Source organism: Homarus americanus, unplaced genomic scaffold (assembly GCF_018991925.1).
Source record: "Homarus americanus isolate GMGI-L3 unplaced genomic scaffold, GMGI_Hamer_2.0 scaffold22250, whole genome shotgun sequence".
Taxonomy (NCBI): domain Eukaryota; kingdom Metazoa; phylum Arthropoda; class Malacostraca; order Decapoda; family Nephropidae; genus Homarus; species Homarus americanus.
Window position 1 is genome coordinate 12,270,419 of NW_024741189.1, and position 11,953 is coordinate 12,282,371.

General features: G+C 36.6%; 2 protein-coding genes across 6 annotated transcripts in view; one reads left to right on the plus strand and one right to left on the minus strand.

Moving 5' to 3' along the window:
• Positions 1 to 9,510, plus strand: part of LOC121875746 (coiled-coil domain-containing protein 25-like) — a 70,955-nt gene extending 61,445 nt beyond the window's left edge. For 2 of the 5 annotated variants that reach the window (XM_042380425.1, XM_042380421.1), the window contains one exon: positions 694 to 4,824. In XM_042380425.1, the coding sequence (XP_042236359.1) occupies positions 694 to 775 (82 nt within the window). In that variant the 3' untranslated portion in view covers positions 776 to 4,824. Of the gene's footprint in view, positions 1 to 693; positions 4,825 to 9,345 lie in introns of those variants that run through there. The other 3 variants (XM_042380424.1, XM_042380422.1, XM_042380423.1) reach the window with 3 other exon arrangements.
• Positions 4,359 to 10,406, minus strand: LOC121875748 (death-associated protein 1-like). The gene is made up of 3 exons (XM_042380429.1): positions 10,257 to 10,406; positions 7,828 to 7,951; positions 4,359 to 7,443 (listed from the first exon to the last, which is right to left on the minus strand). Exons 1-3 carry the CDS (start codon positions 10,303 to 10,305, stop codon positions 7,281 to 7,283), a joined length of 336 nt encoding a protein of 111 aa, XP_042236363.1. The 5' UTR covers positions 10,306 to 10,406; the 3' UTR covers positions 4,359 to 7,280.
• Positions 10,407 to 11,953: the final 1,547 nt, after the last annotated feature.

Here is an 11,953-nt window from a genome sequence, read left to right on the forward strand (position 1 = left end):
GACTGGGTTAGGGACCGACATCCAGGTCGTAAGTCGTAAATGCTTAAATAACACATAGAAAATCGAAAATGGGGGTCTCTTTTTCTTCTCAGCACCACAAAACACTCACTTTTAAGCTTGCCAGCCATTTTAAAGTGAATTATAGATGAAAATTTTGTCTGTACTGACTTTGGGACTCGAAAATACGTAATTTGACCAATTTTTGGTACGACTGAGGCAGGTCGTAAGTGCGGGTGGACATAAGTTGGGGAGTAGCTGTACAAACATGAGGTACGGTATACGGATATTAGTGACGACCTTGACATGTATGCATGTTATCTCATATACCTCTTCGGACACATTAAATTTTCCCGATACTGTTGACGATCTGACATCTTAGGATATTGTTCCATTCTCTTTTACAGACTCGGGAGAGAATTGTTACCACGGGATGAATTTTTGCTTACGTGTTGAGGTCATCACTATATCCGCAGTGCCTCGTTTATGATGGTAGTAGTGCTGTTCTAACTAATATCAGAAACAATGAAAGTGTAGTAAGGAAGGGGTAAAGAGAAATACTTTTTCATATAGTAGTAGTCAGCATTAATGTTAATAGTGCTGTACTGTTGTAAGGGAATTTAGAGGCAGATGGGAGACATTGTTGTGTACATGTTAGGCAAACTTTAATTACATGTCATTATTTCTTTGTTCTAGGAGCTACAATTCTTTGTTCTCATCAGACAACATGAAGACAAACAAACAGGCGGCTGATGAGGATTCTGACGATTTTATGTGATGCATTGGTGAGCTGTCATTGTTGTGTCCTTGTGATGTCTTTTATATATATATATATACTGTAGAACTGTATATACCAGATATACTGTATATATATATATGACTCAAGTTTGACAAGTGGTTGTGTCTCATTACATACTAATATGGTATCCAAATAAATGCAAAAATTTCAAGTAAATTTTAACAGTTAGATATTGTCTTTGCTTGTCTGTATTAGATTGGAATACTTGTCAAGTTACTCAGTTTTAAATTCTTTTGAAATACTGATCAATTTTATGCTTGTAAGTACTGTAGAGTAATTTGGATGATGGCTTGTGTTTTCAGGTCTTCCTCCTCTTGTTGGTTAATCTTATTTTTATATTTTCTTATTTGGTAATTTGAAAGGTTTTTTTTGTATCATGGAAATTGTACAAATTTAATTAAAATTGCAAGAATATATATGTTGTTAAAAAATGGTGCATTTTTAGCTTTTTATGGTTATTTACATATAAAGTGTATTGGCAGTTTTTCCCAAGCATCACTCTTCTTACAGTACATCTGAAAAAAACTCTCCCACTTTGAGATCAGGGTAGTACATCTATGCTTTGACTTCCCCATATACAAAGACACTATAAGTCAACAGATATATCCATTTATACACCATTCATTGTACAGTTGTGGGAATGTGTTTCTATCCCCCATGTGGTAACCCGTGTCTCCAAACAGCCAACCTGTGTGACCTATAGCAAACCTATCCACCAATCACGTCCATTCGTTACACCACCAATACCAATTCAATCATAAATAGTAATACTGCCGTTTGGAGAGACGGGTTACCACAGGGGGTGATGGAACACATTTCTGCAACTGTATATTATTCTTCCGTAATAATTTGACTTTGGTATTCTGATATGACCTGTACTATTATAACTATGCCTAGCTTGGACAATTCATATATAGTCAACCAGTCCACAAGTTGAAAAACCCAGGGTTCCCAAGACCTGGACACATTAGAGCTTGATTTACACTTTCCCATCAAAGCTGATCGAGTGGCAGTAACAACTGAAAACTGATAGCATCAAGTTTAGTGATCACTCTAGGCCTAGTCTGCTTTTTAATCACCATTACTGTACTTAGATAAAAAGCACCAGTTTGTGATCAGTTTCTTCAGTTCAAACTCCCTTTAGCAGTTCCAATGATCTCTTAGGCCCGAATTCAGAATGCTAGTTTGAAAACCGCATGAAGGTTTAAACCAAGGATCGAGCTAAGATTGAAGTTTGTTGGTACAGTATTCAGAAAGCTGGCTTGAGCCAACACAAAGATTCAAACCGGGTTTGAGATCAGATTTGTTGATTTTTGCATTAATCCAGCCTGGAGACAGGTTTAGTAGTTGATCCTTCATTCAAGATAACAAGTCAACATGAATTTTGACAGAGCGTACTTTTCGGCGATATTGTCAAATTGAAATTTTGTAGAGAGAAGACTGATGTTAGATAAGCAGACTCCTATCAATTTTTATGATGACACGCAATTCAGACAACGATATAGGTTCAGCAAGGGAGACTTCCTTGATATTTTCTGTGATATGGAGCTTCTACTTGACAGACCTGTTAGCTATGGTTCACGTCTACCTCCCATTCATCAGTTGATGATTACTTTGAGATTCTTCACAACGAATTGTTTCCAGGTAAGAAAGATTCTGGTTACTGAATGAGTTATGGGAATGTGTTACAATACTTTTGTGTTTAGGGTCCATGAAGATCAAACGGGTTATGTAAAGAAAGCTGATGCTTCTTTATTTTGAGTCAATGCTGAGTGCATTTTGATTTTAATGTATTGATAAAGGAAAGTCATTTCTTAACATTACTATTAAGGGAAATGTGGGGTTAAAAGAACAGAAAAAACGTAACCTAGCCAGGTTACTACGCCCTGCATTGCTTCTTTTTATTTTGATTATGAATATCGACACCTGTCACGGATTTTATCGACAATTTGTATGTAATTGTTCTTCCTCAATGAATTCCTTTATCATCATATAACAAGACTGCCACATAAAATAATACCATAAATCATTATAATTTTATCATAATTTGATTGTAATTATAGTAACAAAAGTAACTTATGATGTGCAAGGAGAGATTTCTCCTCCTCCATAAAAACTTGAGTCACAGTTGCCGCCATAATCTTGTAAACATTACTCTCGATGGTGATTGGCTGTCATAATGGAGTAAACGAAACATTATTGGCTAGAATTTCAGTGTTCAAATCGTTTCTCGTGATTAAAGAAAATGCAACAGATTACCCGATCCTGGGTTCAAGCCAATGTTCTGAATACAGTTTGGGTAATCCACTGCTGGAAATCTCGGATCGAGGAATCCCAATTTGCACGTCTGAGCCGAGCTCAAATCACCATCCTGAATTCGGGCCACAATGTTCAGTTTTTAAGCATTTGGTTGTAACTGCTGTATCCATCAGATGGGGAAGCAAAGATTAACTCCAGTCTTGTGTTAATGTCCTGAGCATATTGGGTTTTCAGTTCTTGAAGTTGTAGACTACAAGAATTACCTGATCTGGGTTTGGATATAAAATGAGATTTCAGATTAATCCCTCATTTCTCAAAATCCCGGTGTTGGTAAAGCCAAGGTGCCTTAGTAATCCTGTCTACATTTAGCTACAGCTTCATAGTTCGGTATCTTTAAAATTTCTCCGTTTGCATTGGGCCCACTCAATCTCACACCTCTGTATTGTAAATTATATACAGTATCAGGTTTTTAACTTTCAACTAATCTTTTCATTGTGATTATTGTGGGCTGCTACAAACTCTCTCCATTACTTTAAACATTTGAATTTTAACCATAATGTTTCTTCTAAACACTTCCAAAATTGTATTTCCTACCTAACAAAACATATTAGTGTTAGGTACCACAGTCACTGGTTTGTGTATGAAAAAGAAGAAAACAGGAAAAGCATCTTTTGGGGATATTCACCTCTATACAAAAATGTGATACAATTTACGAAATAATTTTGAGAAACGGAACCCTTTCGTAAATCAGGGGACACCTGTATAATACTTAAAATTTGTTGTGAGCATTATGGCCTCAAATGTCTACTACGACAGCCTACACGGATCATCAGTCGATCTTCCCCCCTTCCCCGGGTAAATTGTGTGTGGGGTAATTAATCTGGTACTGTACCTAGAAACACTGGGGTAAGTGTATGGGGGAGAACACATGAAAATGCAGTAAGTTTATATAAAGACGAGCTTTGGTGGAAGCCTGATAAAACTGCCATGACTTACCCTCTTCATTTAGTACTGTACCTTGCACTGGATTGATTTCCTCATTCTAGAGATAACATTTTCAAGTGCATAGTACCACATATCTCCAGACTTCATATGTGTTTGGTGTTATTTCTCATAAATATTTCTTTTGGGCAAAAAGCGAGTGCATTAAGAAAAGAAAAAAATGCTAATAAGCGTTTGAACATAATTGCGGAGACCATCAAATCTGGTTAAGAAAGAATCGTATAATACCTTGATGAGTTACCAAAGTGGTTCACAATGCTAAAAATAATTACAATATCAACAAGTGGCTAAGAAACAACAATTAAATATCTAATTTTTATTAAACATTTTTACTTGCAATTTTTCCCAAACAACTTGATAGAATAAAATCCCTTCTTGCTTTAACAGCAGCACATCTCAAAACAGATAGCTATCATAACCTCAGTGTTACAGGGCAACAGATTGTACTCTTGATGTATGTTACAAGACAACAGATTGTACTCTGATGTTATGTTACAGGACAACAGATCATACTCTGATGTAAAGTTTTTACTTTGTATTTCACAGTAAACACTTAACTGAAAGCTGTGGAAGAGCTACTCATCCAATGGAAACACATTGTATCACTGTACTGAAATATTCTTAAGCAGACAGTTTTCAATATAGCTTGAATGCACTTCAATACAGCAATTTAATTTCACACCAAATGTCATCATATTCTTAAGAGACAAAACATGACTGCAAAATCTACAGTAGGAAAAAATATTTCCTATGCCTGTTACCCAAAAGAAAAAAAAACCTTAATGCTAAATATAAATGTATATCTAAAAGCAAAACAAATACCAAAAAATAGTCCTGGTTAAGGAATTTTCCCAAATGTGTAGCAGAGCAATTATACTGTATTCCCTAAAAAATTCATCTATAGGACCGATGACTAGCTATGACCAAAAAAGGAAAAAAAAAAAAAAAAGCTAGACTAGGTAAATTGCACACTACGTAAACATGAACGTAATTCACACTTAATCATTACTCAAGTCTAGTACAGTTAACTAGAATGAAACCAATGACCGCAGTAACGATTCTTACATTACGGTACATGTACTTTATATCTAGACTGGACTGGGGTATGGTTTGTGGTTTTTGTGGGGATTATGAGATGGATGATAAATGTTCCTCTTTGTGGATAGTGTGAAATGTATGGTGGTGGTCGGTAATGCGCCCAATTACATACAGTACTACTACAAATGTTTTTGTTTTGCACTTGACCTTCAGCATAATGGAATGATCAAAACTAGATGATGACTTTAATTACATGTAAAAAAAAATGCAACTTTACTACTAGAACCACCTATTTTGAGGGGATCATTATTGTACAAAAACCTTTTTTTCCTTACTCACTCCTATATAATGAGGACTTAATTCAAATTTCCCTAATTGTGAAAGTATAAGATTTAAAACTGCACAGACAATTTCAGACTGGTCATCTGAAGGCTACAGTTCATACTGATGGCTACTGCCTTCCATGTTAAGCACCTTCAAGTCAAGTTTTCTTGCCAGTTTCACATTAAATGACCTTTGTACCAAAAATTTTTGCCAACACTACAGGTATAATCAATCTTAAATGTGATACCAAGAATAGCACATGACCTGCCAAAGAAAGTGACACTAATGGTATACTCAGCTGTGTACAGTATAGTACTTTATCCAAGTACTAATCTGGAACACAGATACAGTACAAGTTTGTATGTAACTGTTACAAGGTGTAATATTTCTATCAAAAGATACCTTTGAGCTTGATACTATACACGTCTTATGGACACCGGCCAATCACAGTTTTTGTTGTTAAAAAAACAAAAACAAAAAACATCATGAATGTTTAAATATTCTTCAACCAGAAGAATTTTTTTATTGGAAACAAAATCTCAAAACAATAGTACTGTACTGTATGTTCAGTAAATAACCATGAACTTCATCAGGCATTAGACCATTATCATTCAAGTTTAATACAGTAAAACAATTAAATTATACAGTATATAGATAACAATGTTTAATCAAGTATATTTAGTGAACATAGTCATTGAAAGTCCTCCTTTGACCATTTCATTCAAAACATAAATGAAAATGTAAAACTGTCAAAAGTCTTTCTAGCATTTAGCCCAAGTGGCAGTAGACTGGCAGTACATGCAAGAGATCGGTAACACATCACCAGCTACGAGGGCACAATATAAGACCTGATAACATTATCACAGCTATCCAAACATGAAAAGAACTGTCTATTACATTTGTCACAGCCCAAGTACGTATATAACTTAAATCATACTGTATTTCTGGTCTCTGCTGGAATGACACTGGAACAAAGATGTAGCTAAGGCCATTTACCTTCTTTTTTATGTGGTATGAGCTGAATCAAACTGCAAATACAATGCAGATTAAAAACTAATAAACTTCTTACCATTGTAGTGTATGCTATTTAAACTAGGCACCAACAGCCAGTATACTGAACTGGATCTTAAAATGAAACATGCATCTCCAATTGAATTTTATGAATATACAACACATGATTATTAAACTTCTACCCACATTAATTTGTAACCTCATCAACTGAATTTCTGTAACTAATAATCTAATATAATTTTATTGCTAACTAATATGTGCACCATGCAAAATTGCACTGAAGTAGGAATTTTATCTTAAAGAAAAAGTAAGCAATTTGCCAGTTATGCTGTTTCTTTTAATTATCACACAACCACAGTATATTTGTACTTCTTGAAAGTCACATTATTTACTGCAATATTAAGTACGACACCCCAACTGCCACTGCCACACCCCAACTGCCACTCCTGAGATGCCAGGCTGGTTAGTCCTTCATGAAGATAATACGTGATGTAAGCTATAACAAATCATATTCATTAAATCACTATTCCCCCAACAATACCTTCTAAGCACATGGCGATTCTTACCCTGAATATTTGAGCGAGTAGTAAGGTTATGAAGGGTGGATCTACAGTTGTTTCAGGGAACACGTAAATCATTCAAGAACGCTAAATACGCATTACCCTTTCCAAGTTCCTTTCCTTAATATCTGTACTGCATATCTTCCATCACCACTCAAATATTTCAGTCCTTATTACCTACAAAACTTAACCCCAACATAGCTATAATCTTCTGACCATATTCAACTAGGAGATAGCTTTAAATCTCCTAAATAGCATGGGCACACATGTTCAATGATTATTTCACTAGTCTACTTCCTGGGCTGCTGGATGAAAGGCGGCTTGGTGTTATAGCCTGCACGTTCATCATGGGTGGGCACGGGCTTTTCGTGGGTGTGCTTCACTGCAGCTGTGGGAAAGTCTCTTTCCACTTTACCAACTACACCAGATACAACAACCGGAGCCCTCGGAGGACTGTAACAAAACATAAATTTATTAACTTTATTCATACGGGGGGGAAAAAGTGGTAATTAATAAAAAGTGAAGTAGCTCATCTAACTACAAAAATTATGACATAAATTTCTCTCTCTCGCCAGAATCAAGAGCAAAACTTTCTCTCCCGGATTCACTGTCATTCGTTCTTTGTACCCGTGGCTGCCTAAACAGCATTCCCCTTCTACCAAAATAGCTTCATAGATTTTAACGTCTATCCCTAAAAACTAAACACACAAATATATCCATATCTCTCAATACTGTACGGTATATCCCAAAAATTGTGGTACAGCGTGAGATTCCTGTCAACTTTAAGTAGTTATTTAATAAGCTGGGCTTCTAATTACTACCAAGAACCATACACACCTCTTGGCCACCAATGTCTCATCCTCTTCTCCATCTTCACTGTCCTTCCTTGGCTTTGGTGGGGTTCCCTCCTTCTCCTCTGCACTCCTTCGCCGTTGGGGGATGCGCACCCCACCAACTTTCACTGTACAAGCACAATTTTAAAATTAAACGGAACAAATTCTACTCGTCCTAAACTATTTATTGATACTTGCCATTACTTTATTTGTAAACAATAAAATATCCCTAAAATAATATGAATACTGTATAGTGATACCATAACTTAAATGTTTTTGCACAGTACAGTAATCACTCTTTTTTTGCCTAATATTGCAATAACAAAGTATAAAATGTATTAAATGTACAGCATTTAATTTGTCAAAAGTCCATTTCACATTATGCACCCACCACACAGTGTTAACATTAGGTTAATGTTATATTGACTGCAACTGTTGCAGTATATTTCCTTTTGGTTAATTTGACATACATTAACTCAGAATTTGTGCTATTTCAGTAGGATATGGCACTGCCAAATCTTTGCTGAATTTGTGCAAATCTACTAAAACATGTTGGATCAGGCTGCCTGGGCATATCTAGGATAAAAATTTCCACTCCCGTGAATGCATACCCTCGGTAAATTCATATACTGTACGGTATACGCTTTCACCTTTTGTTACTAATATGGCTTCAGAAGACCCCAAAGAGCCTTCTGGTGGTAAGAAAGGCAGTGGGAAACCTGTAATGAAGCCTGGAGGAAAATACTGGAAGATGTGAAACATTTAGGCAACTAGCCAATATAGGTGAAAAAATTAACAAATCTGGGATAATTTGGCAAATTCAGTATTTCTGCAAGGCTCTTGCATGTTGAATAAATAAGAGTGTAGTGTCATATTAATTTGAAAATTAACTAGAAAAAAACTTGTTTTAAGATAAACAATTCTGTTAAGAGTAGGTGATCCTTGCCTCCCTTTGATTTCTAAAATTGCATTAATTTATATAATCCATTTATTCAAACAGACTTAACTATGCAGGAGTGATTTTGAAAAAAAAAAACGTGATCACATATGGAATACACACTAAATTGTTTACAACACAGCTGTAAACATAAGTACTCATCTGAGACGACTGTTGCCTCTTCTGCTTCAGTAAAACCATCACTGAACTATGGTAGTGATGTCTTATTTTAGCAGGAATGAGTACTAGTTACAGCCTATGTTATGACATTTAGCCCAAGAAAATGGCTTCCCGTCAATAAACATGTGAGCTTCAACTGAAAGAAACAAATATTTCACAGTATACTGTTCAGTGTTTTACAAAATGTGTTTACAGACAAGTTTTTATTTTATGGCATTTGTACTCTTCTTTCTTTACTTTTAACCATTTACTTCCATTGGTTTCAAAGCTGAGAACACTTTTAATTATTTAACACTTAAAACTGCTGCCAACATCCATTGATGTAGGCAACTATTGCCAATGTCAACAGACTTGTTTTCCACCAAGATATTTACATGTGTATGGTGTTCCTATGCTTTGTTTTAGGTCTAAGAGAGTGGGCATGTGAGCAGCATCCTCAAATAGGCCTTTATCGGGCAGAGAGAACACACCTTCAACTTCTTGCAGTTCAGGGGATCATAGGAGGGAGGGACGTGGTTCCCTGACCAATATTGCATGTTAATAAAATGGAACTACATATAAAGAAAAACATCCACCGGACGAATTGTATGGTAAGTAAAGTTTGTTCTCCACATTGTTATATTGCATAGCTACTTGTTTATAATTTCATAAAAAAATTTAACATTTCTTAAGAATTGAAAAACTAATTTCTTGAGAATATAGTAGTACATAGATTACCCAATTATAGTACAGTATTTCACAGTTGCATTTTAAAGGGTTAAGACTGCTGGAATATTGTACAATACTGGTTATGATGCATTACCTTCTGGTAGAAACGTATGAACTCAGTTTTTTTTGTTACTGAAATTCTTTTGTTTTAATGTATGCTACAATACTCCATGGAGTACAAAGTGTGATCTCATAACTTCCCAATACCAAACTTCAGATGTTAAGTAGGTGTGGTGGGTATATTAACTACAGTATAAACTATTTTAACCTTTTGTGGTCATGTGAAATCCTAAGACCAACTTCTGCCACACCTCGTGTGGTCTCAAAAGTAGTTGCAAATTACCATTACTTTTCTCAATTATAACCTTTTTCTTGGTATTTTCATGTGTTTATATGCAAGAAACAACGAGTTTAAACATTAAAGATAAGTACTGTTTGTACAAGAGAGGAGTCTGTATCTTCTTATTGAAATGGCTGGGAAGAAACATGTAATGATCGTCCAAAACGACCGGATACTTTTCGATGAGAAACGCTCACACAAAAGACTTGGATTAGTCATTCATAATCCACGAATAAACATTCTTTATTTCTTGATATTTCACACTTACTTGCAGGAGGGTGTCCAGCCTTCGCTTCGATTTCCTCGGCAGATGACATTGTGTATAAATGAGTAAAAATCTGGAGCTAACTTGATGCGTCACACACCCTCTAGTCCAACAGCTGACACCTGGCTTGTTGGTGTCGTCGCTGCTGCCACCTTCAGGGCGAGTCCATAACTAACTCACACCCGCTAAATACGAAGTACTCTATACTTCTGTTATATAAATCAGTATGTTCGTCAGGCGGTGTACTTTAATTACCTTCAAGTTACTTCCCTGAGATAATAGGGTGAAGTTTACATATTCCTAAAAAACTCCATTATTGTTAATATGATCACAATATCGATATATCATAGACTGAAAGATTTCGTGGTCTTCATGATATCAACTGAAACACACGTTCATAATATTTCTTAATTGTTTTGGGCGGTCTTGCTCTCGACTATGGGAGCAAATTAATATGATGTTGGTATTCTTATCAATTCTTTGTTCAAAATAATGAACTATGTAATGTAAAAAAAAATCGGGGGTGGGGGCAAAGTATGCACTGAATATTTACATATTTAAACTATAAGAAAATTAAACATTGCAAGATGCAGCGTGAGAAGAGGGAAAGAGGATGATGAGGGGGGATAGGGTGAGGAGGGAGAGAGGTCGAGGAAAATAAGCAGGGTGGAGGGCGAGGAGGGAGGTACAGTGAGGCAGGGATTAGACCGGTTGCGTTAAAGGTCGCGGGTGAGTAGCTTCCCAAGACCGGCATGTTCAGATTTCAAGGTCACGGGAGGCGGGGGGGACTGAGGAAGGTAGGGACACGGAGGAGAGAACTGGGGAAAATGGGGATGGGAGAACTGGGAAAGATAGGGGACATAAGAAGGGGGAAATGGGGAGGACAGGGTAAAGCTGGGGAGGAGAAATGAAGATAGGCTCTCACTCATCGTCATTCACTCACTCACTAAGGTTTTGGTATTCATAAATCTCGCTAACGACAAAAAAAGTCAGTCAGTCAGCTTTGGTATTTATAGAGTTGGCTGACGACAAAAACAGAGTTGTGGGTCAGAAGATATCAGTGTTAAGATACAATTTGTTCCTGTTAATGAAAAGTGCTGACCTAACCTAACCTAATCTAACCCAACCTGGCGTAGCCTAACCTAAAATAGCTTAGCCTAAAATAGCCTAACCTAACCTAACCTAACTAAACCTAAAATGAAATTGTATGACGTTTACTGATTAATATATATCCAATATCAAACTGCTTTCGTGTCATGGAAAAGTGGACAAACTGTGATGTCTCGTATAGAAATGTTTTATGTATGTAATGAAGTTAGGGAACTGTAGAGAGTGTTAGACGAGTACAAATTTAACAGTGTGGGTGTTATTACGAGAAAAGTCGGGTATTAGTGCCTAGGTGTGACACTTGGTACACCTTGACGCCATACCTTGAGGAATAATGGTGGTTACAATTCAACTCCTGAGTCTCCCACACACACCTGAAGATAAGATAATAGAGACACCCCTTTCCCCGAACTGTTCCTCCCTCCCCATCTCCCCTGCCTCCCCCCTTCACACCATCCCCTCCCCTCCCCATTATCAGACCAGTGTTAGTGGGGGTGACCTTCACAATCGGCGGAAGTAAGGAACGGGTAGCCTGCAAATCCTTACCTGGTCGTGTCGGTATGTTTAAGAGAGAGAGAGATCTACCAAATGTC